The 27270-nt window shown below is 37.0% G+C and overlaps 1 protein-coding gene across 7 annotated transcripts in view; it reads left to right on the top strand.

The window, feature by feature from the left end:
- The window catches only part of DGLUCY (D-glutamate cyclase), a 45701-nt gene that overhangs the window by 14048 nt on the left and 4383 nt on the right, over positions 1-27270 (top strand). For 2 of the 7 annotated variants that reach the window (XM_030274859.4, XM_032748857.3), the window contains exons 2-13: positions 1293-1366; positions 6869-6980; positions 9743-9896; positions 10580-10778; positions 12324-12474; positions 13901-14023; positions 16213-16404; positions 18417-18677; positions 19141-19240; positions 20851-20999; positions 25741-25860; positions 26640-26791. In XM_030274859.4, the coding sequence (XP_030130719.4) occupies positions 6878-6980; positions 9743-9896; positions 10580-10778; positions 12324-12474; positions 13901-14023; positions 16213-16404; positions 18417-18677; positions 19141-19240; positions 20851-20999; positions 25741-25860; positions 26640-26791 (1704 nt within the window). In that variant the 5' untranslated portion in view covers positions 1293-1366; positions 6869-6877. Of the gene's footprint in view, positions 1-334; positions 1367-6868; positions 6981-7042; positions 8839-9742; positions 9897-10579; positions 10779-12323; positions 12475-13900; positions 14024-16212; positions 16405-18416; positions 18678-19140; positions 19241-20850; positions 21000-25740; positions 25861-26639; positions 26792-27270 lie in introns of those variants that run through there. The other 5 variants (XM_004174481.6, XM_032748861.3, XM_072930342.1 and 2 more) reach the window with 5 other exon arrangements.

Below are 27270 nucleotides of genomic sequence, written 5' to 3' on the forward strand. Positions count from 1 at the left end.
AAAAATGTGTCTGCAGATGCCTGGATGCACCAAACTGCTGAGGGCAGTTTCCAGATCATCATGACAACTATAGTCACCACATAATACCACAGTTGTCAGGTATGCATTAATGAAAGTATAGTAATGCAGCCATAATTTGTCCATAAATTGGAATCATTCAAGTTGGAATGGATGCTGCAGAACAGAGTTGTCCAGGTATCCTTGGTGCAAATTAACATCTATTATACAGGCAGTGTGGATGCTCCAAGACAAAATAGCAGTCCAAATGCAGACCATTTGCTATCACGTAGTACAGTTGCTAACAGCAATTTACCTATACTTCTGAAAATTGCAGTGAGGTATTCTTGGAGATCCTGCCACCGACTCATCTGATCATCCATATAGTACAACTGAAGCCTGGAGGTCTGTCAGGGAAATGACACTCTGTCCTTTTGAGCTGTTCCCAGTACTTCTTGGTCTAGGAGTTGAAGGTAGCAGTGGAAAAATGAAAGTTAATATCTCTTCATCACAGGTATGTGTGGAGACGGAGATATTTGTTCTTGGTAGTTTGGAGGGGTACAATTCACTGGAAGTTCCCCACACACAGCCTACTGAGGCACTCACATCTCAAGGACACTAACTTTGTGTAAACACATGGGCTGGAATCATTTCTTTAGTGACCATTGCTGAGGAGAATTGCTTGGTGAGCAGTGGTGGGTGCAGTGGTAGCACCTGCTGGCAGACATGAAAAAAAAGGAATGGCGTAATCCTGGAAGTAGCCTGAAAGACCTGACAGCAAGAGCATGGCACCTTTTTTGGGAGCGTGGTTCTATTTTTATGATGCATAGGTAGCAGAACATCACTTACCTGCTTACCTTCAGATGGAATTCCTTGATAGGAATGAGCACCCCATCAGCCCTGTGACCATGCATGATGTGACTGGGTGTAACCCAGGTGGTGGCATATGTTCTTATCAAAACAAGCACCTGTGGCTGCTGCCTTGCCAACAAAGCAGTACAAGTCATTGTACTTTGTCCTGTGGACTTCCACTTCCTTTCCTTCTGAATAACACTGGAAAGAAAAATTTCCCTCACTTTAGGAGTTTTGTCCAGCCAATGCCCATCACCTTAGCTGCTGTGTGCAGTGTTAGCTGGCCAGTGCTGCCACAGGGGCATGGGAGAGGCTGGCAGTGGTGGTCTGCAGCAAGGTCCCCATGTGGAGCAATTCTTATAATCTGTAGCTCAGCATAAATTGGGAAACAATATTTAAATACCATACTCATGCCCTCATGGTTTTTTTTCAATTTCTTGAAGTTGAATAAGCGACCCTTGCCATCTCGTATGAAAACAGCCTTTGGTGGATCATTTGCTGTCTCTTCTTGCTGCTGGTGAGTATTCCTATCATCAAAGTCCAAGGCATGAATGTAACAGTTTTAAATCTTGATGAATTTCTTAGTCTCCTCTTAGGTGTGTACTATGTCTCGCCAAAAGTGCGTGTAAATCAGGCGCTGTTCTAAAACTTGTTGGTCATATGTATTTGTAAGGTGATGAGGCAGGAATGCAGGTATCAGGATATGACCCAAGGGGCTGGAAGAGCGTGTGAAGTCATGAGGGCTCATCCTTTGCAGAATAAAAAAACCCAAACAACTGGGATTTTGCATAGGTTGTGCCCGTGCAAGGGCAGGGCCTGATGTGAACTATTCTATAGTCTCTGCCTATATTTCTCCACCTAAGAAAAAAATGTGTTTTGTCCCAGAGCAGAAGCTGAGTGTAAAGTAATACCAACACAGTGGTTGCAGCAGCATACGGTGCTGTCTGAAATGGCTGTTTTGAAACTGGTAATTGCTCTCTGTTTTTGTTCCTAATATACTGCAAGAAACTAGATGTTGTGTATCTTTTTTGCAAATAAACAAGTTTGCATCAAAGACATATTTATTCTATCAATTTCTTGTCCTGACGTAATCTGCAGGATCTCAAGTATAGGCTGGCTGCTTTAAGCAGCAGATAGAGCACTAATGGAAGCTAATTTAAATTTCTATTTGCATCCCTCATTTAGAGGTGCATAAACTTCAAATACAAATACCCTGTATTTCAAATGTCAAGTTAAATAATAATTTACTGGATGAGCTACTGTCTGAAACAACACACTCCCCTTTTGGAATGATACACAAAGATCTTCTGTGCTTTGAAATGATTCATAGCAGATGGGAAGAAAAAGGATCATTAACTGATTCTTCACATAATAGATCACAAACTGAGAGATCCTGTTGGAAAATCGAATGGACTAAATTTTCAGAGAAGCTTGTGCTTTCCACAGAATTTTGCTGACTGAATTTCAAATCAGCTTGATGATTAAACAGCAGGTCATTAGAAATGCGTTTACGTTAACAAGCCTCTGTAACCATATTCATACTAGGGCAAGGCAAAGTACACAAAGTGTTTGTTAGATTATAATTAGTTTAGATTACTTTCCATTATGTATTGGTTAATGCAGTCCATGGGCTGGCTCATGTTTCAGGTTGCTCTGCTGTTCCTGTTCGTGCAGCAGTAGCTCTGGGTAAGGTATCTGCATGACAATATCTAAAGGCCCTGCCCAGCAGTTTTAAGTAGTGACCCTTGCACTTTTTTGGCTCATGATCCCGTACATGCCACCACCCATTCTTATTATCAGACTTTAAACTGAAAATAGGACAAAAGTGATATGAGCAATGCAAGGTTGTATTTCATAAGAGTCTTTGGGCTCCTTGCAAGCATTCTCTCTAGATTATGCTGCATTAAACCATATTCTTTTTAGTCTATCAGTGCCACTGGAGAAACAGACCTGTAATTCCTAACACCAGAAATTGGTGTTAACTACTTTGCAGTGTTCAAACCTGTTTATTACCCTTACCACCCATACTTTTTACAGGCTGTGTATTCTCATGTGTTGCATTTTTGAAACCCTAGAAATGCTATTTTTTTACTTCTATTTCATTAATTCACTTGATATATGTGAAGGCAAAGTAGTAACACTGACACTTCTGAAGAATGTTTTAATCCTTAGTGTTATTACATTATTTCTTGATTCATTTTATCTGGTGTGGTTTAGCACAGCAGTATGGACCCACCCACTGCATCTCAAAGCGTAATCTCTCTGACACTTAAATGACATTTTCCCACATTTTCCCATTTTCTTGGATAATGAATAATTTACAGTGTGGGCCTGTAAAGAACCTATGTTCGTATTTAAATATCTGTGAAATTTACAGATTCACTTTTTCATTTTGAAAGCTCTAAGGTAATAGAAAATGTTTCACGTACTGGTCTTCCTTCTTTTTCCATAAAGAACGTTTGTTCTGCAGATTGCAAAAACACTTCATAAACTGTAGCTTGTAAGATATATTACTTTTTAAGGTGGTTGGTGGTTCCACTGTCAGAAATTAAAAATGAAATAGAAAAAGTATGCTTAAGCTAAGCCTGTCTGTAAAAGGGATATCTGTATATAGATATATGTTCACATATGAGTATAGGTGCCGTCAGAGGAGTCTAAATCTTATAAGTCTGGGAAAACATTTGTGAATTAATCGTGTATTATGAGTTCTGATGTTAGACTATTTTGTCTCACACTAGAAAGAAAAAGCTAATTTAAGATTAAAAATTGAGGTGTTAAAGTACAACTGAGTGATACATCAACTATATGAATTAAAAAGAGCCAATGAGAGGAGATAAGGCATCTAAACTCCCATATTGCCAGAGGATGCAGTGAGACAAACCAAAGATGCAAGTGCTACACAAAGGTCAGCCCAGCTTGGAGATATGGAGATAGGAGTCTGAGCTCAGGGAGGAAAAGATACAGAGATAAAGGCACACTGTAGACAAAGAGGAAGAAAATACGGAATAGCCTGGAAGATGCAAAGTGGCTACTCTGTCCATCATGCAAGTCATCTGAAATGCAGGTCAATCTCTTTTTAAAATCTTGTCTGGAACTACATTTTTCTTGCTTCATGGCTTCCTCTCAACATGCTCTTTTTCCTTGCATGAGTTTTGGAGTTTGGAGGAACTAGAGCATATTCTTTACAATCAGTTACAAATATGAGGCTTAGAACCAGTCCTGTTCCAGTCATCTCAGCAAAGATCAGCACAGCATTGCACTCAGTCACCTGTGCTCTGAGAACAGCATATAGAAATGGTTAATGACTTAGAGCTTCACATGGCAACCAGGGATCACAATTTCTAATAAAAAAAGATTCACCCTCCAATCTGACTTTCTTGAAAATTATTATTGTCTTGATAATGAGATATTTTGAAAATCATCTGGGCCAAATTAATCAGATAGTGGTAACTGCTTAATTCTACTGAAGTGTTGCTGCACAAGTATTTACTGTACAAAGGTGTCAACTAACAATTTTATGTTACTTATTAAAGACAGACCCAAGATCTGTTTAGAACTTTTACCAAAACTATACTGTACTTTTCCCAAACTGTACTTCCTGACTGCCAGTATGATGTAAAAAGAGGTTTCTTCTTGAATATTTATATGTGTCTTTATAATATAATGTCATGTTAATACAATATTGTTTCTGAAAAATTGATTCATTATTCTGAACTAGTGATCTGGCATAAGCTAAACTGTCATCACTGCCTGATCACACAGCTTCCTACATCATCTTTATCTCTTTCCAGCTTTGAAGTTTCATCATCCTTGTCAAGATCTGGAAGTGCAGCTTAGTATGTGGTAGTGACCACAAATTAGTAGTGGGTAAATGCAATCTTAATGTCTCAGACAGCAAAGTATTTTAATACTTATCCATTTAAGTTCACAAGCTATACACAAAATACATTGAACCTTCATGAAAACTCTAAAAAGAAATGTGTTTATTGTGCTTCTAATGTGTAAGCAGATGTTTAAGAAAATGTTCCTCAAGAACGAACTTGATGCTTCAGTGCTATGAAGCTTTATTACATTGGTTGTTGAAAGTCAGGGAGTCTGATGTGAGCAGCATGACTTAGAAGAAGGTCTTTTTTCAGACTGAGTGCTTGAAGTATGAAATTTGTCATTTTGCAGCCAGTCAATGACCTGATTTTCAAACACTATTTACACAGGATTCTATCTGGTCTGCTTTAGATGTTCATTTCATTAAGGATAACACACTGGAAATCCAGATCTTAGAAGCTCCTTGGGGGTCACCACACAGGATGCCTTCAGGCACAACAGCCATCCAATAAGCTCTGTCAGCCTCTTCTCTTAAAGCATTTTTAACACCCTGCATGTTGTCTTGTGTCATGATCCAACATACCCCCATGAAGTAACTGATACTATCATTATCTGAAACTATCTCAGAACAAAGTAAAGGAATTAAGAATAATGCATCTTAAATTGATACTTATAGGCCTGAATTAGTGCTCAGCGACATCTCTATATCAAACTTCTTGTTATCTGTAAAGTGTGTGTTTGGAATTGTTCATGATTTTGTAATGAAGACTATTTTTGTACAGCATACAGAGTGATAATGTAAAAGCAGTAGAGAAGAGCTAGAAAGTAGTAAGTTGGAGTTGAGAAAAAAGACTGTTTTCTTTTGGCTGACAATGTTATATAAAGATTTCAGAGTTAAGATAGATACAAAGTTTACTTTAAATTTCAGTGCACCCAACTTAACCTTTCAGAGCTTTGCAAACTCTGGGAAACATTTTGGACAGACTAGGATAAAAATATCTTTTCAGTCAAAACATATCACTGCTCTTCAAGTTAATTAGAGAATGATTGCTCAGAGATATAAATTTTCACACTATTCCACTCCACTCTTTAATTGTGAGAGTAAAATTTTTGTACTATCATAGTTACAGAACAAAAACTGTGGACCTTTAACAGAAAAGTTAACATTTGCTAGAAGGGTGTAACATCTCATTATATATTAATTTAGTAACAACTTTTAAAAAGAGTAGCACAGCTTCTCTCATATTTATTACTTCTTTTGAATGACATCAAGAATGGATTGTTCTGAATTAAAGAAAGACTTGGAGGTTGGTAATTTAATTGGAGGATAATTCAGTTTCTTCACCTAGAAGTAACCAAGGTTAAAATCATATACAGCCAAATTATTATTTTAGCCACACTTAGCTCTTACTTTTTCCTAATAGTGATATAATAAATCCTTTTTGTTATTAGTAGTTCAGCTTGAGAGAAAAGCTTTGTGTGACCTTCGTCTGCATTGCAGAAAAGTAACATTTTAAGTCTTCAAAAGAAGTAAAAAGAGGCAGATATTGATTGTAATTATAACACTTATTTCTGTACCTACTCTAGATTTTGTGACAAGTGACTTAAACATCTCTATTTGTGCTTTCCCATTGGAAGAATAGCCACAGGAATATTCAGTTCTGCATAATTAATATTTGAAACCATAATGCATGTGAAATGTAATACACTTTCTGAATATAGTTCTCTCTTTACCACAAGATCACCTTGCTATTTGCCTAAAAGTATTTTGATCAGAGAAGTAATATTATAGATTATACCCTGGTAGGTTAATCCACTTGTGCTTCTGCAATTTTAGATATACAATGACTTTTGGAAACGAGAATACAGTAGAAAATTAATATTAATCAGGGAGGAAATAAGTGTTTCTTACATTGTAGAGCAACAAAATTTTGTGGTTTATCCCAAATATTGAAGTGCATGTCTCCAGCTAATTTGTTGAAAGATTCAGTTTGCATATAGTCATAGAATGTCAGTAAAATAACCCTTTGAATTTGAGCTCCCTTTTGAGCTACAACTTAGAATCTCCCAGTGATAATAACTTTGGTGGAACACAAGGAGGAAATACAAGCTAAGTTCTCCAGAAAATCAGAATTTAAAATTGGGGGGGAGAAAAAAGGCATTTTGTGTTTGAATTTATAATTATCTGTCTGTTAAGGATGAAAGGATGCTTTTGACAGGAGGCTTGAAATCTCTCCTTCCCCGTGTGCTAAGAAGAATAATTCGGTGCAACAGACTCAGTATTAGTAATACTTCTGTAATGGCAGAAGGTAAGTGAACCTAACAGCTCTCTGTGCAAAGTGATTCTATTTTAGATTCATACCTATGTGGTTTTTGTTTGTAAAGGATTGGAGAAATATCAAAAGCACCAAAGTAAAACAGAAGAAAATGTTATGTTCTTGGGTGTTTTTGAAATCACATTGTAAGCACCTGACTCTGTTTTTTAAATCATAAAGATGTATCAGAGGAAATACACCATCCTACCTGAGTAATGTACATGGACTTTGTTTTCAGTGTTTGCAGTGCATTCCTCAGCTCCCAGTTGTTGTTGAGAAATGATGGATGTAGAAAACATTTGAAAAATCTTTAACGAAATCTGTGTTTTCTTGCATGTTATTCTCACATTTGTAAGATGTTCTTCACTATGTTCTTCACAGAGACCTGGCTTTACTTAGCACATCAGATATGCTTTGGGGAAGAATTAGAGATATATTGTTACAGGAGTGGTTTTCTGCTTCATTTGTTGCAGAAGGTGAAGATTACTGGATCAGCAAGGCTGGAAATTATAAAGGGGAGGGAAAAATTAGATTTATACTCAGATAACAGAATACATTCTGGAAAATTAATTTCTGTCTTGCCTTTCATAGCTGGATTTTTACAGAAACAGAAGACTGTCATTGTTCTGATCAACTTTAAAAAATAATGCAAACAAAAATGCCATGGCAAGTAGCTGATCAACTAAGTTGTGTGTACAATATAAAATATATTAAAGGTCATTTTTCGAACTGTAGTGAGTCTTAAAATTGTGGTTTTCTTTTCTATCAGTTTCTAAGTTGAAAAATACTGTTGGGAGACATTTTATAATGTTAATAATTTGCAGTTTGCCCAGCCAAATTTTTAAGTGAATTTATTGCTGCAGTAGTTTTAAATGTACTGGTTCTAACATTTTTAAAAGTATTGTTGACATACAAAACAAGTTAATGAGCAAATAGTTTCATTATACAAAAAGAACCATTGTAACAAATTCTCCTATGTTGTTACCCAATTCTTTCTTACTGTCCTCATTGTCAATCTCCATAGAAGTTAAAAGCTCTTTCTAAACTTCTCTGAGCTTGGGCATGAGTGTGTTGAATTACTGCCTGGGTTGGTCAACACATTCAGTTCCACTACCATTGCTTTTGAATACATCCATAATGATGGCTCCATAATGCAAGTGAATCCATCAGGAGATATGGGTTGTATACAAAATAAGGATAGCTATCAGGAGGAGCAGTAAAGTTCTCTAAGTGTTGTAATGAGGCTTCCTGAGTTTATTGAGTATTTGCCTGAAGATTCATCCTGTCATCTGTAACTAGTATGTGAAATTCAGTGCTGTCAGTTGAATGCCCTGACTAAACCCATAATTTTAAGAACTCATTAATATAACCAGCAAAGCAGAAAGTGCCTGTGGATTTCTTGTGGATGGCAGGGAATGAAATTGAGGGGTAACCGAACTTAATGTTTTATTCAGTGGATAAAATAATATGTTTATTTAGCAAAAATATTTTTCTGTATTTAGCAAGAATCTCGTTCTGTATTTAGTAACTTTTCCTAGTAATAAAATGAATTTTTGTGCTGACTACTCCCAAGAGAGCAGTTTGTGGACAAATTCAGTATGCAAATACATGCTTACCTCAGCCTTTGCTTTGCATTTTTCCATCAGGAGTAGAATTCTCTTTGGATTTCTTTGTTAGCTTTAGTCAAGAGTAAGATTTGGCTCATTTTCTACAGCCTTTGAAGGCAGCTCATTGACTTCAACTAAATTATTGCCTCCTTGATGACAGACTACTGCAGAAAGTGAGTGCTTCTGTGCAGCCTCCTACTCGCCTGCCTGATATCAGACAGTAATAACTCTTCAAGAGAGAATCGGTACAGAATTTAGGGATTGTTAATTGCTGGATTTATACACCCCAGACCAGTTGTACTCCAAATTTACCCCCATTATTTTAACAGTTGATATTTCTGTGCAGGAAAGTTTAAATGGCATTGGTATTAACTACTACTGTTAAGAAAATAAATTTTCGCTCAGTGGGACTTTTCTTCAGTGGTATTCATTGCAAAAATGTTAATGTCTTTAGAAGCTATTTCATAGTAGCAGTCAAGAACCTTTTGAATCAAAGCTGTTTGCAAGTGAAGAAAGTGTAGCAGTTCTGTTTTAGTTTGGTTTTTTTTTTAAATTAGAAATTAAATTAGAATTTTAATTAGAAGTTACTGAGATTCAGCGGACAGTCAAGAGTTTATTCCTGAGCTGTAATCATTTTTGTTTAATTGCAGCCCACATTTAAATTCCCTAGCCTAGAAATTTTAAAGAATATGGTACTAACATCATGATACCAGGAGCTTACTTTTGCATTGATTTATATCTTGGTGTGGTGAAAAATAATTGTGAAAATGTGGTGTGTGATAGCTTTTCATTGACTCTGAGTTAACATTTGCAAATAAAGCATATTCCTACAGAAGACTAATGTCCCTATTTAGAAAAGAAATTATATATAAATTAAGAGAAATGTTTCTTAATTATGGTGTCTTCATATTCTGCTACTACTCATGTCTGCTAACTTGTTTTAGCTGTGAATGACTTCACATATAAAGTAGGCCTAGCTATGATTCTTAAAGCGTTTCAAGAAGTTTGATCTAATTACAGAGTTCTGAATAAAAAATTTCCTTCAGTAATTCTTACAAACCATCTAAAGAAATTCATACAGAAAAGTTATTGTTTCACAAACAAAAAGCTGAATTAATAACCAACCATTCCTACCTTCCACATTTTAAGGCTACAAACAGGCCAGTGTTGTGATTTTGCACAAGTCCCTGGCTGATGACTTTGAGAAGTTCTGCCATGCAAATGATGGACCCCTGCCACTGCTGTACAGAAGTCAACCAGGTGACTGGAAATGTCCTTCCCTGAGTAGTGATTCTGATATCAGGTAAGTACAGACCAACTCTGCTGGCCAATATTCTGAAGTGAATGCTGGTGGTGATTAGGAGAATTTGAGGAAAAAGCCTGATTACACTGTTGAGGATTTTGAACAATGTTCTTGGAGTTATCCCTTTGAGTGAAAACCATGTATAACAGCCTGATTATCTTGTTCTTGAGCCACATGTTATGATAATTGTCAGTATTGCAAGTATTTCTCTAATCCAAAGGTGAAATTTTGTGTATTTTTAAATATTTTGCAGTCTGAGCCTGCAGAATTCAATAATAGGGTTTTATATTTGTTTTATTTACTAGAAACATGGCCATGGTGTCTGCACAATACTTGTAGAGTCTCTGAAATTTGAAAGATACAGTCCTATGGTAAACACTAAAAACAAGGTTTAAACCAGCTCCCTAATTTTTTAAAGCTTGAAACAAGATATGCATAAGGGGCCTTTACCTATAAAAACCCAAAAATCTCAAACTTTAACATTCTGTCTGCCAGCTTGGTTTTGTGCAGAATAAGATGTTCTGGGGGTTTTGTCTGTGTTGGTTTCATTATTAGTCAGAAAGAACAAAATGGATAAAGCAGGCTGTATTGTGTAGTTTCATACTGGGTTTATGTCAATTCAACCAATTCATCTTATTTTTAAAAAAAAGTAACAAAGCTGTGATAACTTCTTATTTCACTAGGACTGACTGCCAGCAGTATAGAAAATATGAGCATGGAGCTTGTACTGGGTCACTGAAAAGCCTTAAGGAGTATTCTGAACAACTCAAGGACATGGTGACTTTTTATTTAGGCTGCAACTTCTCTTTTGAAAAAGCAGTCCAAAAAGCTGGCATTCCTATCAGAAACGTTGAGCAAAAATGTAATGTAAGCATGTACAAAGTAAGTATATGCACACACATGTAATCTTTGTTGTAATTTTGCCTGTGAGTTTTGCCCATATTCAGATTAGGTGCATGTTGTTCAAATCTGAACTTTTTTCCTCTACCTACACAGTAACTTAAGGCATGTGCTAGTGCTGAGCAAATGAAAATATAAGATAACATATTCCCAGCCTCAATTCAGTGTAAGGCCAATCTCCTTTTTTATTCATTTTTTTGTGACAAAGCTTTCCCTGTTTTCTGTAGCAGCCATTTCATGTGGATTCTTTTCTAGTTTGCCCTCTCTGTTTCACCCAGTGACCAAGTACTGTTCTGACCATGTCTTTACGTGTGTCCTGCTCTCCATACCAGCTTTGCTTTTATAAACCACGACAATAGTGGTTTCTTCTGCGTGACAGCCACATTCTGGAGTTTTCCTGTAGACAGTAGAGCCTTTAAACTGCAAACCCAGGCCTCTGGGCCTGAAGATGTTCCCAAAGGCTTGAGGTGCCTACCATAGCACTGAAAATTATGACTGTGCTCAAAAAGTTTGTGGTGTACATTTTAATGGTAAGAGAAGTCTTAGAATAATTCTGGCTCCAGTAAATAAACCCCTTAATACTAAGAACATTGAAGTATTCATCTGCATGCCTTTTTCATTTAGTCCAGATACTGAGCTACTGTAGAAAGGTTAGTGCTGTTTTCAGTGTTATCATTACACAATCTATGCTATGCTCCTGTCAAAATGAAGGTGCAAGTGTATCTCATGGGTGAGTCCTTTTACCAAGCTTAAAGAAAACAAAATACAACTATGTATCTGCTTCTAGAATTTCAGATTTAGGAAAATTTTATCGTTTATAGCACATTAATGCTGTGAAGAACTGCACAGTGTGTTTCTTCAGTGACAGGTGTGATTATTATTATCATTATAAAGCCTTTAAATGAACGTTTTCTCGACAGCTCTAGCTCTCTGGATGTCTTGTTTATGTTCAACTGCAACTCAGATATGTGACATTTTTTCCTAAAAAGCTGACCTGCTTTCTTTCTTAATAGAGAAGGAAATATTTTGTAGAGGCATGAGATATTTGTATTTGTATGGAACTGTCATGCAGCTTCTGTACAAGAGGGTATTGCCATCAGCAATTGCTGACCCTGGCATGTTACCGGGCACTGTATTCAACTACAGAGGGTAGAGTCAGTGTAAGTAGATTTGTAGGTGTGCCATAATTTTCTATTAGCTTTTTCACCTTCTGTGGAGGGAACACACCATTGTTTTCAGACAATATTTAGTATACTGAGCTCATCTTGCTGTGTGCACCAAAACAAGGAATGCATTAAGCTGATAATTGTAGTGATCTCACTTCAGAGTGCTGGAGCTAAATGATGGACTCTTAAAGGAAAACATACAGGATCCCGAGATTTTTTTTTCAGAAGGATTTACAAATGAGTGTTAGAATGCAGCCTTTCTAAATTCAAGTGCAGCATAAAGATTTAGATTTATTTTTTCTGACATTTTAGAAGTACTGTTCAATATTCCTGCTAACACTGGATTCTTTTGAACTGCCAGACATCTGTGCCTTGCTACAGCATTTCTATGTTTCACTGCAACTTAGTAGTCACAATGAGACCTATTCCTGAAAGCAAGTTGGGAGCAGCTGTGCTAGCAACGGCAGAATTAAAAGAAGCCCACGGAGCACCAATTCACATAGGTGACCCTGGTCAGTGCTTTTCATTTCTCATTCTGCATGCACCTGGCTGTGTATACAAGTGAAGGGGGAAAGCATGGGAAGTGGTAGGACTTAAATACCTGCACCACTTAATCTGATTTAATCCTTTCTAATAGTCACAAACCTGAATATAAAAGGAAAAAGGAAGAAAGAAAAAAAAAGAAAAATGGTTTTATGTGAGCTAAACATGCAGCTTTCTTAGATAAAAGATAGTTGTCGGATATAGATAAGTTATCTGGCAGGGGTGGTTTTGGTAAAAAGTGCAATTACATTTTTCTGAAATGTGTGCAGTTTCATTTGTATGTGAATACTTTCTTGCTGTCAGAGATTCCAGTGGATAGCAATGACTGACAGCATGGGCAGAAGTATGTATGGAGGCATTTTGTGTCTTAGTGATTGAATGTGAAAGTAAATACTGCATTATTTTAAAAAATACTGAAATAGCATACAATGAGCACAACACTTAAATCAAAATGAATAGAAATATGACAAGGTTTGTTTTTTTTTAAATCTAGTTTGAACAAAAATGGAAAAAAAGAGAGAAGGCTGTTTGAAAAAGAACAAAACCAAACAAACATCTGTAATATGAAGATAGATTGCAATAATTTCCCCCCTGCTGTCAGAAGTTTGGTTATCATGGGCTACATACACAGAAGGATCACATTGCAGGGCATGGAAGGAGATGTCATTGGTTAACACAACACTCCAGTAATGTACTTGAGTAACATATCTGAGTACTTAAGCCTGACAAACTAGTAATAAGTCATTACAAAAGAGTAAATTAACATATATACAGATTATATAAACTGATTTCATAAAAGAGAGTGGTATATTAAAGCATCTGAAGAATTTAAAACCAAGGGAAGATAGCAAGTGCTTAGAATGACCCAGATTATTGCAAGTAGGTGTTAGAATAAAGCAAAAGACAATTTAATGAAAGTCAGCTAAATGTGAGATGTATTTATCTAAGATAGAGAGGAAAAAAGGGATTGATCCTTTCTCTAGCTAAAGAATATAGGACATTACCACAGTAGAAAATGTGTTCTAGAAGGAACTCATTTTGCATTGCAATCATTTATTCTTGTTTGCCAGTGCTATGAATAGAATTCTTCTGTTGATCCAGAAGATTTATATTATCTTGGAAACTCAGCATAGATGTCTAAACTGCATTTTGTTGCAGAAATAAGGTAAATACATTTTTACTGGTGTTATCGAGTACAAAAAAGGGGAAATCAAGTCAATTCAGGCTCTGAGAATGTGCACTCAAAGGCAAACTAAATGTTCCACTTTAGGGGGACTTCAACTCTTGAACTCTTAATTTGGTGTCATTGAATGATGTTTGGGGTCCACTCCCCCAGCTTTGCAATATTACTGCTTAATTAGAATCACTCATGATTTCATTTTTGATCAATTCCAGGTCTGTTGGGAATACAAGATCTTTCTAAACCAGACTATGGAGATCCAGTTCACCTTCACCCTGGTGACATTCCAGTGTTTTGGGCCTGTGGAGTAACAGGAGTAGAAGCAATTATCAACTGCCGTATGTCTGCTTAGAGTCTCTCTTTAAATTATCCCTCAATCTCTTTTCTCCCTCTCTGTTTTATTTTGCTTTTTAAAAAAGGATACTGAAGTGGCTGATTAGCAGGCTTGATTTTTGGGGAAGATAAAAAACACCCCAAACAACAAAAAGCGTTTGGCAGGAGAGTTTTTGTTGTGAAATACAGGTCTACTTTAAAGAAAATTCTTACTGAAATTTCACTACTTTTGTGTATTTTTAACATTTAAATCTACAGCTCTGGCAACATCAAAACATCTTTTTTAACATTATAAAAAAAAAAAAAGGTGTTTAAAGGCATTAATTTTTAAGCTTCTTCCTTTTAAAATATTATTTTGTGCTACATTGAAGTAAAGCAATAGTAAAGAAAAGAGAAAAAAAAAAAAAGAAGGAATAAAAAGAGAGAAGATAGAAATCTTTCCAAAATGTTGTCAAGAGCTAGCAAATTGATTGACATGGAAAAGGGTTCTGAAGTGTTGTATGGAGAATGTTGAGCTTTTAGTTTTCTCCAAAATTAAATAAATGTGACACACTTTACATAAGTGAAACTTTTTCTTCTGTACAGTTTTTATGCACTGTGTGCAGTCATTTATGCACATATGAGCACAAAAGGAAAGAAAATGCAACAAAACTATAATAACAGTATTATATACTTCTTTAAGTCACTAGTGTGGAATGAAATACTCTATTTTCATTCTTACTGAAAAAGAAGCTTAAAAATAATAGGCACTATATTTGGGAGAACTCTGGGAGACCATCTGCTTTGTCCTTCTCTCCTTACAGGATCCTTCCTTGTGGTTTCTTACGGATGTTTATCTGAACTTCTATCAATACCTGCTCTAATATGTTCAGCTCTAGGAAGAGCTCTTACATACAATCTCTTTTTTCCAGTCCCAAATCCATGCTGAAAATCCTATTCTTTCCTGGGTTCTTCAGCAAACCTGTTCATCTTCCTCATGCGTCCTTGTTGTAGGGAAAAGAGAAAAAATTTGCCAATGTCTCTCAAATCTGTTGCACAGGTGGCTGTCTATCCTGCCCTTGCCTGGAACAGACTTTCACTTTTGTTTATTTCTCCATTTTCTATATTAAAAGCAGTTGTTATTAGTACATTCCAGGAAATTTTTTGATAGTTTTTATTTTGTTGTGCTACATTCTCAGCTGGGACATTTAAAATCTGCCACACCACCAGTACCCATGCTTTAGATGAATCTGCTAGCTGGTCACAAAAAAACTGTCTGCTCACGGGGTTTAGTGAGGTATTGTAAACCTCAACAACCATGTTCCCCAGGTGCTTTAAACTGCTAGCCATAGAATCCAAACAGTTGTAGCTCAAACCAATCACATGTGTACTTAGTAAAGAAACATCTTCTCCACTTTCACCCTCCTACAAAGGAAGTTTTGCTTTTTTATGTATACCAGCTATGTACCAATTTTGCCAAATCAAGTATTACCTAGATTCAGACTTTTGGAATCAGTATAAAAACAGGAAATATTTTCAGCTTAGGAAGCTACTATGCTGTCGGGTCTAAAGAAGCTTATTTTTCTCCAGGGTTTTAGAGGCTACTCGTATTTCCTTGGCTGATGCTTACTGATCCACTTTTGTCATTACTTGCCAGTTTAAATTGCTATGGTTTAACTTCAGCCAGCAGGATGAAGGAGAGAATTGGAAGGGTGAAAACTGGAAAACTCATGCATTGAGATAAAGATAGTTTTGTAGAGAAAGCAAAAGCCATGCATGCAAACTGAAAATAGGGAATTAATTCACTGCTTCCCAGGGGCAGGCAGGTGTTCAGCCATCTTTAGGAGACCAGGGCCCCATCACAGGTCATAGTGACTTGGGAAGACAAAGGCCATCACAACAGACCTTTAGGAAGGGTACCAGAGTTCCTCTCTTAGATTGCCTCAAGTTTAGACCAAATAGGACATTGTGGAAAAAACTGATCTCACCTACCCACACGGGCTTTTTAAAAGTGAAAAAATTTTCAGCTGTACATACATACATTTCTTTCTCAAAGTGTATTAATTGCTCCTATGTAACTTATCACCTTTTTTTATAACTGTCATCAGGCAGGGACTCTATTGTTAATATTAAGTGGCTTTTTGAAATTTTATCATCCTATAATTTGTTACATTGCAATAATAACATTTAACTGAATTTTTTTCATTCATTTTAGGAACTCCATTAGCTTTTACTCATTCTCGTGACTGCACATTCATCACTGACCTAGAGAATGACAATGTTAGATCCTTAGGAGGAGTCCCACAAGTCCACTGCATCTCTCAAGATCCTCTGCATTTCAGCATTGTGTCAGCAGAAGCAGCCCAAAAGATAAAGACTCTAGAGACCCTAATTGGAATAGATCCAGGTAAAACAAAAACTGTCTCCCTTTAATGGATTAGTTATGGGGTAGATACCACCTATCTGGCCTTTTTAGATATTTTAAATTCAAGAACACAGTAAGAATCTAAAAGGGATTTAAAGAATTCTTTATGGAATACAGTGAGTTTATATAACTAGGTCTTATATATTCTGTTACTGTAGTTAATATCAGAGTCTGGCCAAAATCATATATTGTGGACAACGGAATATCTGATCTTGATGACTGTATGCTCCCAAAGTACACAGAAGCAGACTGGAGAGTCCACAGGGAATAAGAACTGTTACTGAGTAAAACTGAAATTGTATGTGAAGTACAGGGCACCTCAGCTTGCTGGTAACAGCTACATGAGTATTCACTATGGAGTAAATAGCACATTTCTTTACATATATTCATGACTACTGTGGTCCTACCAGAGAATTCTAGTAGTTGCATGTTCCACTCTCTGACAGGTGGAATTATATTAATTTCTGCTGACATATCCTCACTGAGGTGTTGTATGATGGACCAAAGTGACCAGGTCACCAAGGAAGGTTGAGCGGTGGGGCTGCCTGTGCATGCAAGGAAGAGAGGGAAGTAAAGGCACACTGAGTAGTGCAACCATTCCTAAAATACACACTGAGTTAGTCCCTGTGGCTGCTGTAAAGTCTGAGCTCAGTGTGCCATAAATTATCTGAAATCCTCTGTAGGCAGTAGTGGAAAACAGCTTACGCCCAGCACTCCCAAGCTCTGGGTTTGGGCTGTGTGCATACATTTGGGTCTGTTTATTTTTACTCACAAGGCCTCTCCTTTCCCACTCTCTGGAGCTGGCTTGGCACAATGCCATGCTCTGCAGAAATACAGAACCTAACTTAAAAGTTAGCTTATTTTATTGCTAAAGGAGAGTACAGTACTTTGTCTCAGTTAATATACCTTGCTTCTCAGAGACTTGTATTCTGCTTATGTTAACTTTAAGTTTTCTGAACTTTTTTCTCTGTCCATTTTCTGTGTATTGCCTGTGTGTTATTTAGGAGGAACAGAGAGAGAAATGCCAAAGGGGAAATTGAGGACCAAAAGAGGAAAATGTGGGGGTGAGGGGAGCAAGAAGGATGAGTCTATGAGGAGACTGAAAAACACCAGTGAAGACTTAACTCTATAAGCCCATCATGCTGGTACTCATGGTTTTCTTGAGTACTAGCAAATCAAAAGAACTGAGCTGTGAACTTTTTTCCAAGTGACAGGGAAGAAACATGCGATAGGAAGTGTTTGATCAATGAAAGCCATACACAGATAATAGTGTTGCCTATTTAGGGACTGACCCATGAGAAGAGACTTCTGTTAATATTCACCTATTTCTCAAGGTCTGATAACGTGGTTCTCTGCTACATGAAGTGTTACAAGAACTTCTAGTCTCCTAGACTACAAGAACTTGTAGTCTCCTAGATACCACTGTATTAATTGAGTTTATAAAGTCCCCAGGAAACTTGCAATGTCTCTGAAACTTCACTTCTGAGATTAATAATTTCATTTAGTGAAATTTATTTGGGAATTATTTCTTCACAAAGGGGATGGAGTTAGATAGAGACAAAGGACCAGTTCACACATCTGAAGTCTGCATCAGAACTTCTGTAAGGTCTGGAATGCTTGAGTTGCAATCCAGCTTACGTAGCTAACGTAGCAGGACTGTCAAAGGAAAACAGAGGGCCTAAGGAAAGGAAACAATATGCAATAAGGTCTCAGAAAAAGCTATTTACACTTATACTTAGAAATGCTAAGTATAATAATTTTCAAAAGCTGACATTCTTAACCTGGAAGCACAGCCCATTATCTTCATTACTCGTATCCTAGATCTTAGTTTTCCTGAGGAAATTACCCCAATTCCTGCCTTGACCAAAGGTTTTTCTCTCTTTTTTTTAAAACCCATTTTATGTCACTAAAGTATATACTTTCACCCAGAGGGAAGCTTCAAAAGGAGAGTGATACATTGAAGTGTACTGCTCTCTTTAAATCCACTCGTCTAGGAGAGCGGGGTATAAGGCATCTGCAGCGCCAGGGTGAGCTGCTGGGGGCCTGCCTGGCCATGTCCCACGCGGGGTCCGTGCTGATAACAACGGGATTTCCCACCCACTCCACCCACCAGCCGCCCGAGGAGAACGACGGCCCCCCGGGAGCCCTTGCCATTGCAGCGATGCTGCAGGCCTTGGAGAAACAGGTTGCCATAGTTACAGATCAGCGAGCCATGGATCTGAATAAAAAGATTATTGAAGAAGCTGTTCAACTAGGTAAGAGACATGGGTTTTTCAGTTTTTTATCTTACTAATTTGAGCCAAGGTTTGCTTCAGTTATAATCTGTCACTTAGTCCAGGACTTTTTTTTTCCCCAGAGAAGGAATCAGAATTCATCCTCTAAACTCTGCTCATCATTGCTATGATGACATTTTGTTAACCTACCTGGCACAAAGTTACTGTATACATATCTGGGCACTGATCCTGGATGAGTTGCTTGTAATAAATTTTGGATATCTGTTCTTATTCTTGTAGACCTGTTTTCTACTGCAAGGTCCCATTTAACAGCATTTACATCTAAACACGTTTAAAGTAAGGATATAGGGAGCTCATGAAGATCTGTGTAAAGACCTTGTATTCTTACTTTTCTAACAATTTTGCTTTCTTTTTTTTAAGTTACTCAAAGATACATTAAAAAAAAAAGTATGTAGTATCTGAATTTCATTTTGCTTTCCCGTAGGAATCCTGAAGAAGCCCATCCCTCTATTGAGTTATCAAAGGGAAAGTGCCAATTCAGCTTTAATGTTTTTGTGTGAGAATGGGAATCCTGGAAGACCTAGGTATGTGTATTCGGTTTTTGAGAACAGGTCACACTTCTACTGTGCAAAATTATAATAAAAATAAGAATCATGGTCTAAGAAGGCACAATGGCTGCAAGTAAATCCTTAAGACTTTGAATGCACAGAACAAACTTTGAAGCCAAACACTGTTACTGGAGCATACACAGAGTTCAGAATTTGACATTATTCTGCAATTATGCACTTCTGGAGTACAAAAAATAAACAATTCATTTATCAATAGTTCTTTTCCTTAAAAAAATCTAAAAGGCTTTCAGCTGTTATTCTGTAAGTAGATATATGCACACTATATTTTTTGACCAATTTTTAAATTAGTGAGAAGATCAAAAAGTATTATACCAAAGTCAGTGAAAGAGCTAAGAAAAGTGCTGTGGAAAGTGTGTATTTTCTAGAGCTTTAGCTCTAGTCTGACAGCTAGGGAATCTGATCTGACTTAATAAAATGTCATGTGTTTGTAATAGTGTGATTAGGGTTAATGCACTGGAGAATTTGCTAAGTAGCTGTATGCTCATTTCATTACTTAGCATGCAACTTATATTTCCTTGAAGTAGGCATACATTGCTCATTTTTATTGATCTTTCCTTGTAAAGTATTTTAATGTAGTTGCCTTCAGTTTGCATTCTTTAATAAAAAGGCCTTTCACCCTGATATTTGCTTCATTAACTTACTGAATTCCCATTTCTTTCTGCAGGTTAGTATGTACTGTAATAGTATGCATGATACTGTCTTCATTTTTATGTGTTGTTTTAAAAATGTGTTTTATAGCTATGCTTAATAAAAGTACAGTCAGATTCTATTTAAATTGGTCCCTTAGTCCCAAAAAGCTGAAGTAAGTATTTTTTTTAAGTATACGACTAACCTGCTGAAGGTCTCAGGAATCACTGTAGATACCCACTCACAAGAACATTAAGTAATCAGAATTAGTAACCTCTTAACAGTAAAAATGAAGAAACCAAAGCAAAATAACTTAATTCTAACATGCAGTGCAGAACTGAGTACTATAGTTCTACTTAAAATATAGGACAGCTGCAGTACATCTGTCTACTTTCATAACCAGCAAAACAACCATGGACTTAAAAAATAAATCCCCCAAATCTAAAGACCCAAACCCAAACATTGTCTAACTAGAAACAGATTAATAATTGCCAAGCAATGTACTTTGAGCAGAGAATGTATTTGCATTAACAAGAATTTTGATGATCATTAATTTTCCACTTTTTTGCTTTCTTTGAATACACTTACAGAGACTAATATTTTACAAGATACCATCTGCTTCAATGTGAAACAGAGCCAGGCCAGATGGCTGACCCAAAGGATTGCTGGCTAGGAGGATTGCAGGAACTTCTCCATTTCTTGGTAGCAAATGTGGTTTGAGGGAGCTGCACTAAAGCTATTAAAAAAACCTAAACTAACCTTTGAAAAAAACCCCATAGACAGCTACATTCAGAATTAACAAAACAGTATCCAAGCTTTACCTTGAATCCCAAATGGTCAAAAAGTAGAACCAAGCACAAGCAGCCAAGATAAGTATTTTTCATTTGAAAATCACAGCTTTGACTTCTCCCCTCTGTTCTTTCATTCACTCTAACTAGATTTGATCACCTGGTAGCAATAGAGCGTGCTGGGATGGCTGCTGATGGCAATTATTACAATGCCAGGAAAGTTAACATTAAACATCTCGTGGATCCCATAGATGAACTATTTTTAGCTGCACAAACCATTCCAGGAATCACAACAACAGGTAAGTATGACTTTGTGTGATGTTCTCAGAAGCAAGAGAAGCACAGAGCAGGAATTCTTTCTGGTAGTGAAGGGGAGGAGGAGGCAGGTGCTGAGTGGTTTCTTTCAGGCTACAGCTGTTTGTTGGGATTGGATTTGAAGACACCATTGCTGGAGAAAAATTACAGGTTTCTATTGAAGGATTCTCACAGCCAAAAGAAAAAAAAAAGATTTTATTTCAAAGTTATTTAAGGACAAAAAAGCAAGCCCAGATGTATTACCTATGCATAAGTCTATGTACATACACTCTAAGTCCAGTTTTTGATAGTGACTTTATTCTGTATTTTTTGTGTTGAAGGCAACATAGAACATAAATGGTTGTTGGATGGTAGCATTCCTTCTTAAAGTATTGGGTTTATGATTGTTACACCTAAGTTAAAACAGCAGTCTGGATAGAATCTTTGTTTATATTGTCTTTAGCAGTACATTCCTTTAAGCAGGGATTACATAGTTGCATCTATTAAAGTAGTGCCTTTGCCAACAAAATATGTGCATACAGCAAGAATCTTGAAAGGAATGCCTTGTCCTTCCCACCAAAACAACATTGGCCTTTGCTAATGCCTCTAATAAGAAGGCTTTTGTCAACATGCTCTTCCTCTCTTTAGGCAACAAACTTTTTTTTTCTTGAAAACTTATTTATATCTGGTTTGGAAAAAATATGCCATAGACAATATCCTTGTACAATCAAATGTTTCCTGCTACCATGTGTGGCCCAAATGAGAGTTTTGGAGATATATTATCTTGTAAATATTAAAATCAAATTAGAAAGAAGTACCCATGCCAGACTGATTTCTGTCAAATCAGAACACATCTGCTGATTTAGATTTTTTTCTTCTTATAGTGCTGTGGACTCACTCCTAAGTATTGCTGAAGGCATGGGCACTTAGACTTCTCAGTTTTGTTGTTTTTCAAATGTTTCCACAGAATTTAGAGAGCTTCTGCAGAGATAATGCATAATCTGATTTCACTCTATTGGTATAATTTAAAAGCTGTGTAGCAGAGGACTTCACCAATATGTGTTATTATTTTTGCAAAGTTTACAAACTTTGCAAACTTTTACAAAATTTACAAGTTTTGTATTTAGATTTAATTAGGGGTTTTTTTCCTATTCATAAGATGTACCTTCCAACATTCAAAAGGAAGCACTCTAGATGGCACTGTCTTGGTAATCTCAACAGAGGACAAAGATTGACTGAATAAGTGTTATATAGGACAAGCTCTGTTTTGTAAAGATGTCTAGCAAAATGCCTCAGAGCTTTATCTGCTGCTGTTAGTTTCAACTCCTATCCCTGATTTTAGGTTGTTGATGCAAGAATTTGATCTCTCCAGCTACTTACATAACATCACAACCTGATTCCTTTAGTAAAAATACCCTAATCTCTTCAAATATCTCTCACAGCAGCTCAAAGTATATTATTCATATGCTGGAGTTTGGAATGTTCTGCCAGCTGAGAATTTGAATCTATTCAGCAGAATGTAGCTTGTATCAAACATTCTCTGAATATTCAAATATACTATGAAATGTCATTAATAAAAAATACCACAGGCTTGTGAAAAAGAAGAAAAGGAGTTATTCAGATTCACTGTGTCTCAGTGCTGTGAACTTTATCTAAAGAGATTTCTGCATAGAAAATGGTTTAACAAGTCAGAGGCTTCAAAGGACAATGAAGGGATCTTCTCTGATCTCCCATGGCATTTGTGTAAGTGGATATTTTGCTCTGGAGAACTAACTGGGTATCTGTAAGAATGTAATTGTTTCTTACATTGTCTGTCACCTAGTTAACATTTCTTGTTTTACGTATCACATTAATTTTTTGTGTCTGTTATTTTAATTGGGTAGCAATTTCTTGGGTTGGATGTTGGCTTTTTCAATGTGTTTCTGCCAAATGTAGTTTAACTTAGCCACTGTGGCGTTTGTGTTTTGTCTCCCATTACTGATAGCAACGTGTTGCTACTGATGAGGATAATTTTGTTTTCTGGTGGGGCTGTCTTCAGCTTTCTTTATGGTCAGGAGGAATTTGGAGGCATATGACTAGTTCCTGAAAAAATGTAAATAATGTACAGAATTAGGGTGGAGTACTTGAATAACCTTATAGGCTAGAATACCAGAAAGATCAAGTCTTCAGCCTACAGAAATTCTTTATATAGTGTGCTCCGTGGCAAGAAGCACTGTGTCAGTAGGTGGAGAGGGGAAATGTTAGAACATTTGTTACATGCTGATTAATTGCTGTCAAGTGTTGCATTTAAAACAAGATCTGTATTTTTAAAAAAATCTGATCTGGTAGTTTGACCACAAACAAAGCATGAGCAATGTCTGCAATTGTATGAGTACTGACATCCTAAAAACTCAGGGAGTGAGGAGCAGCCTTGAGGAATTCACAGAGTAAGAAGACACGAAAGCTGAGTTTGGAAGGGACTGATTTTCCACATAAGTCTGAAATAAAAGATGAAGAAATGTTACTGGAACCACATACTATTTTTTTTAGCTGTCATACAATTGACATAGCTATATGCTATTTATATAGGAGCTAATTAAAAGCTTTCCAAATTACTGCCTGAAATAATGGGGTCACACATTTTCCTTTCATACAAAAGATTTTTAGCACAGAAGACTGACATCTCCTGCATATTTCATGAATGTAGTTTCAGAAAACAATGTAGTCAGTGGGAACTTGCAGAGAAGATCCAGCAGAACTATTTTTCCTTTGCCTGGAAAGAAACTGGGCCTTTAAAAGAGGATTCATCTTGCCTATTTTCAGACATCTATATTTGAGATGTCTGCCTTGGGGTGAGATGAACTGAATGTGTGAAGGGAGTGTTTCTTTCTGCTGACTTTAAAAGCATACATGGCTCATGTATGGATGGCTGCGTTTGCGCAGGTGAATTTCACTCTGGAGATCTACAGTAAAGTACAATTCTCTGGCAATGTGTGGAGGAAGAAGAAAACAGATGGGACAGGACACTTTTCAGTGGGGTGTTCTTTTCCTCCCAGTGTCACACAAATGGGATCCATCCACAGCAATAGATCTACGAATTGTGCAGCCATCCTGGTGACAGGACTCCCACAAAGACAGGAAAATCAAAGCAGGGTTGTTAGAAAAAGGCCTGAACAATGGATATATTTCAGTTAAAGAAACTGTTGATTATTTTCATGGGACAAGAATTAATCTCAGCCTTTTTAAAGAATGTTAAGAGTAAAAATTTTGAGTATAAGAAAAATCAGAACATTGTGTGTGATTCTTACAAAGCAGTAGAACTTCCATATTTATATATGAGGATAGAAGCACCAGGACTATATAAATACTTGTTTGAAAAGTGCTACGAATAAAGAGATTTTTGAAAGCACCATTAACTCCCAATGGTGAAATAAACGGGAGCAGATTATTAAAGCAGATAAAAAAGGGTAGCTGTTCCATAGCAAATCCTTTTATGCAAGCTATGTGTCACTCAGTTACGCCCTACTTGACTGGATAGACTTAAGGAATCAAATAAGAATTGCTGCTGAGAAATAAGTTTCCATTTCACTTAAAGAAGAAATTTGCTACAGACACATGAGATATTTATGCAGTTACTAAAAGTGTTACATTTTCCAGTTTTCAGGCCTTGAAGTGTAAATTATAAATATTGTAATTTCTCTTCTGTAACACATACTATACATTAAAGCACAGTCACATTTCAAAGTCAAATGTGATACATCACAGTGAGGACTTGGAGCTCTTCTCTGTTCTGTTTCACAGATATGGTCAGGGATTTTTCTGTAAAATCTTCAAATTAAAAAAGAACCCATTCAGACTAACAGATGAAAGAGAAATTTTAATTTCCAACTAAATAGTAATAATAATTAATTAATAATTGTAAATAATAAATAATTTTAATTTGTTTTTTAATGTCTTGGTAAGAGACTAGAGCCTTTAGTCTAGAGACTAGAGCTTTTATGTAAACTACTAGTTTATATGTTACCCTCATCTCCAGGTATCTAAATGACATCTGACAACTTTATGTCCCAAATATCGGGCTGCCTAAAATTTTCCTGATATTGCACAGATCCCACTGATTTTACTAAAAACCCTAAGACAAACATACAATAGTATAGGGGGTTGGGCTCTTTGTGTGGTGCAGCATGTTAGTCCTTGATGGGCAGTGCAGGCAGGCCTGCTTCTGCCCAAATCGTTATGTATGTTTTTGCTTGTCTTTCTGCAATGATTGTTATTTCTATTCTGTTTTTTAAATTAAAGCTTGTAGCAAGCCGAAGTTTTCTATGCTTGCTTTATCGTAGAATTGTTGGCTGACTTCTCAGGTTGATTTGGGTTTAATTTTCCATCTTCTTTCTTTCTTTGTGCTGATGTATTTGTGGTAACACATTGCATGGAACACTCATGTAAGGCCTTCCATAAGTAAAGTTCACTGTCTTGATTATGTCTGCAGTTCACAATCGCTTGATAATTTTGATTTCTTTTGCGTGCATGCAATGTACAGTGTACATTACACTATAAACTTAGAGGTTGCCATGTCATAGATGATGTTGTCAGCTATTTAATTCACAGTCTTCTGTTTTTAGGTGCTGTGGATGAAAAAGTATAAACCATCTCATATGGAGCTGTGAACTATCACAGCAACTGTGGGGAAGAAACCGGTTGTTTTATAAAGGGTTGTCAGTTATATGCTATGTTCATACTCATTTTGTCTTTTTCCCTTTTATAAAGGTGTTGGAGATGGAGGAAATGAATTAGGAATGGGCAAAGTAAAAGACGCTGTAAAGAAGCACATAAAAAATGGAGATGTTATAGCTTGTGATGTTGAAGCTGATTTTACTGTTGTAGCTGGTAAGGGATTTTTGGTGGGGTGGGAGAGTAGCTGGTGTTTAAGAATAGAACTGACAGGGAAACATTTGCCTTTCCAAGTAATTTTTATTGGCCCTTTCCAAGTCATCCTCAGCAAACTGATCTATCTCTGTATTATGTACCTTTTCTGAAGAGTTAAGCACATGTTGCTTCAGAAGAGCTAACTCAAAATTGAGAATGTTCCATTAACAAATTGCACTTAATTTGAAATAGTTCAGCAAATCATGAGTATTTTTGAAAAATCACACGTTATATAAAATCATAGAACCATAGAATCCTAGAATTATTTGGGTTGGAAGGGGCCTTGAAGATCATTTGGTTCCTAGTCCCCCTGCCATGGGCAGGAAACCTTTCACTAGACCAGGTTACTCGATAACAAATATTAATAAGGAAGACTGCAGAAGTGATCTGTGTGAGAATTAAAATGTCTGTGCACATACAGATTTTCAGTATAATTGATAAACTTCTGTTTAGAGTGTGCCCCTTTACAAAGATATAAGTTCTTTCAATAATCACTCAAGGACAAATGTATATTCTTGATGTTCTTGCTGTTCAGCAAAAGGTGAATGTTATAGTTAAAATTCTGCTTTACACCAGCATGAAATAAAATTCACAGTGAGAGAGAATGTTCAGCACGGACCAGCCTGTGAACTGGCCAGTCTGTATTGTCCTTGGGCTCAGGTTTCTGTGTCCCTAACCCGGGTGTCTGTGACACACTCTGACATTTGTGCAGTTTGGTTTCACGGTGCTGCTCTTTGCAGGGGTCTCTAACTGGGGTGGCTACGCCATCGCCTGCGCTCTGCACGTGCTGCGCTGCTGCGACGCCCACGGCCGCTACCTGCGCAGAGCCGTGGGCCGCCCACGCGCGCCCAGCCACAGGCCCTGGCTGCCGGCGCTCCCGTCCGTCCCCAAGGTAACTCCTGGCCAGGGCTGGCACTTGATCGTGGCAGGGAGATGGAAGCGGCCAGCAGCTGCTGCAGCCTGCCTGGGCTGGTTCATACCTGACCTTCACAAGGTCTTTGGGCACTTCTGGGGATTCCTTGTGAAGGAGCAGCCACGCTGTCCTTATATGTTTTCCACAAAGGATTCGAAACATTGCAAATAAAAATCCTCCATGTCTTGTAACTTCAAGCAGAATACAGTGTTACAATTTTATGGGCAATGCAATAAATCCTTAGATTGACATACAGTGGTTAAAATTCCCTGTTTGCTTCCTTAGTATCATTTGTGATTTGATAACCCTCTGTTGTAGTGTCCTTTAGATGTCTGCTTCCAAAATCAAAAGTTACAGTTCTTATGCGGTAGCCAGTCCATACTTCTGATCTTTGTACATTACTTCTGATCCTACCCTTTTTCTAGTTTGCTGGAACCTTTCTACAATTAGTTTTGAAT

Source organism: Taeniopygia guttata, chromosome 5 (genome assembly GCF_048771995.1).
Source record: "Taeniopygia guttata chromosome 5, bTaeGut7.mat, whole genome shotgun sequence".
Lineage (NCBI taxonomy): Eukaryota > Metazoa > Chordata > Aves > Passeriformes > Estrildidae > Taeniopygia > Taeniopygia guttata.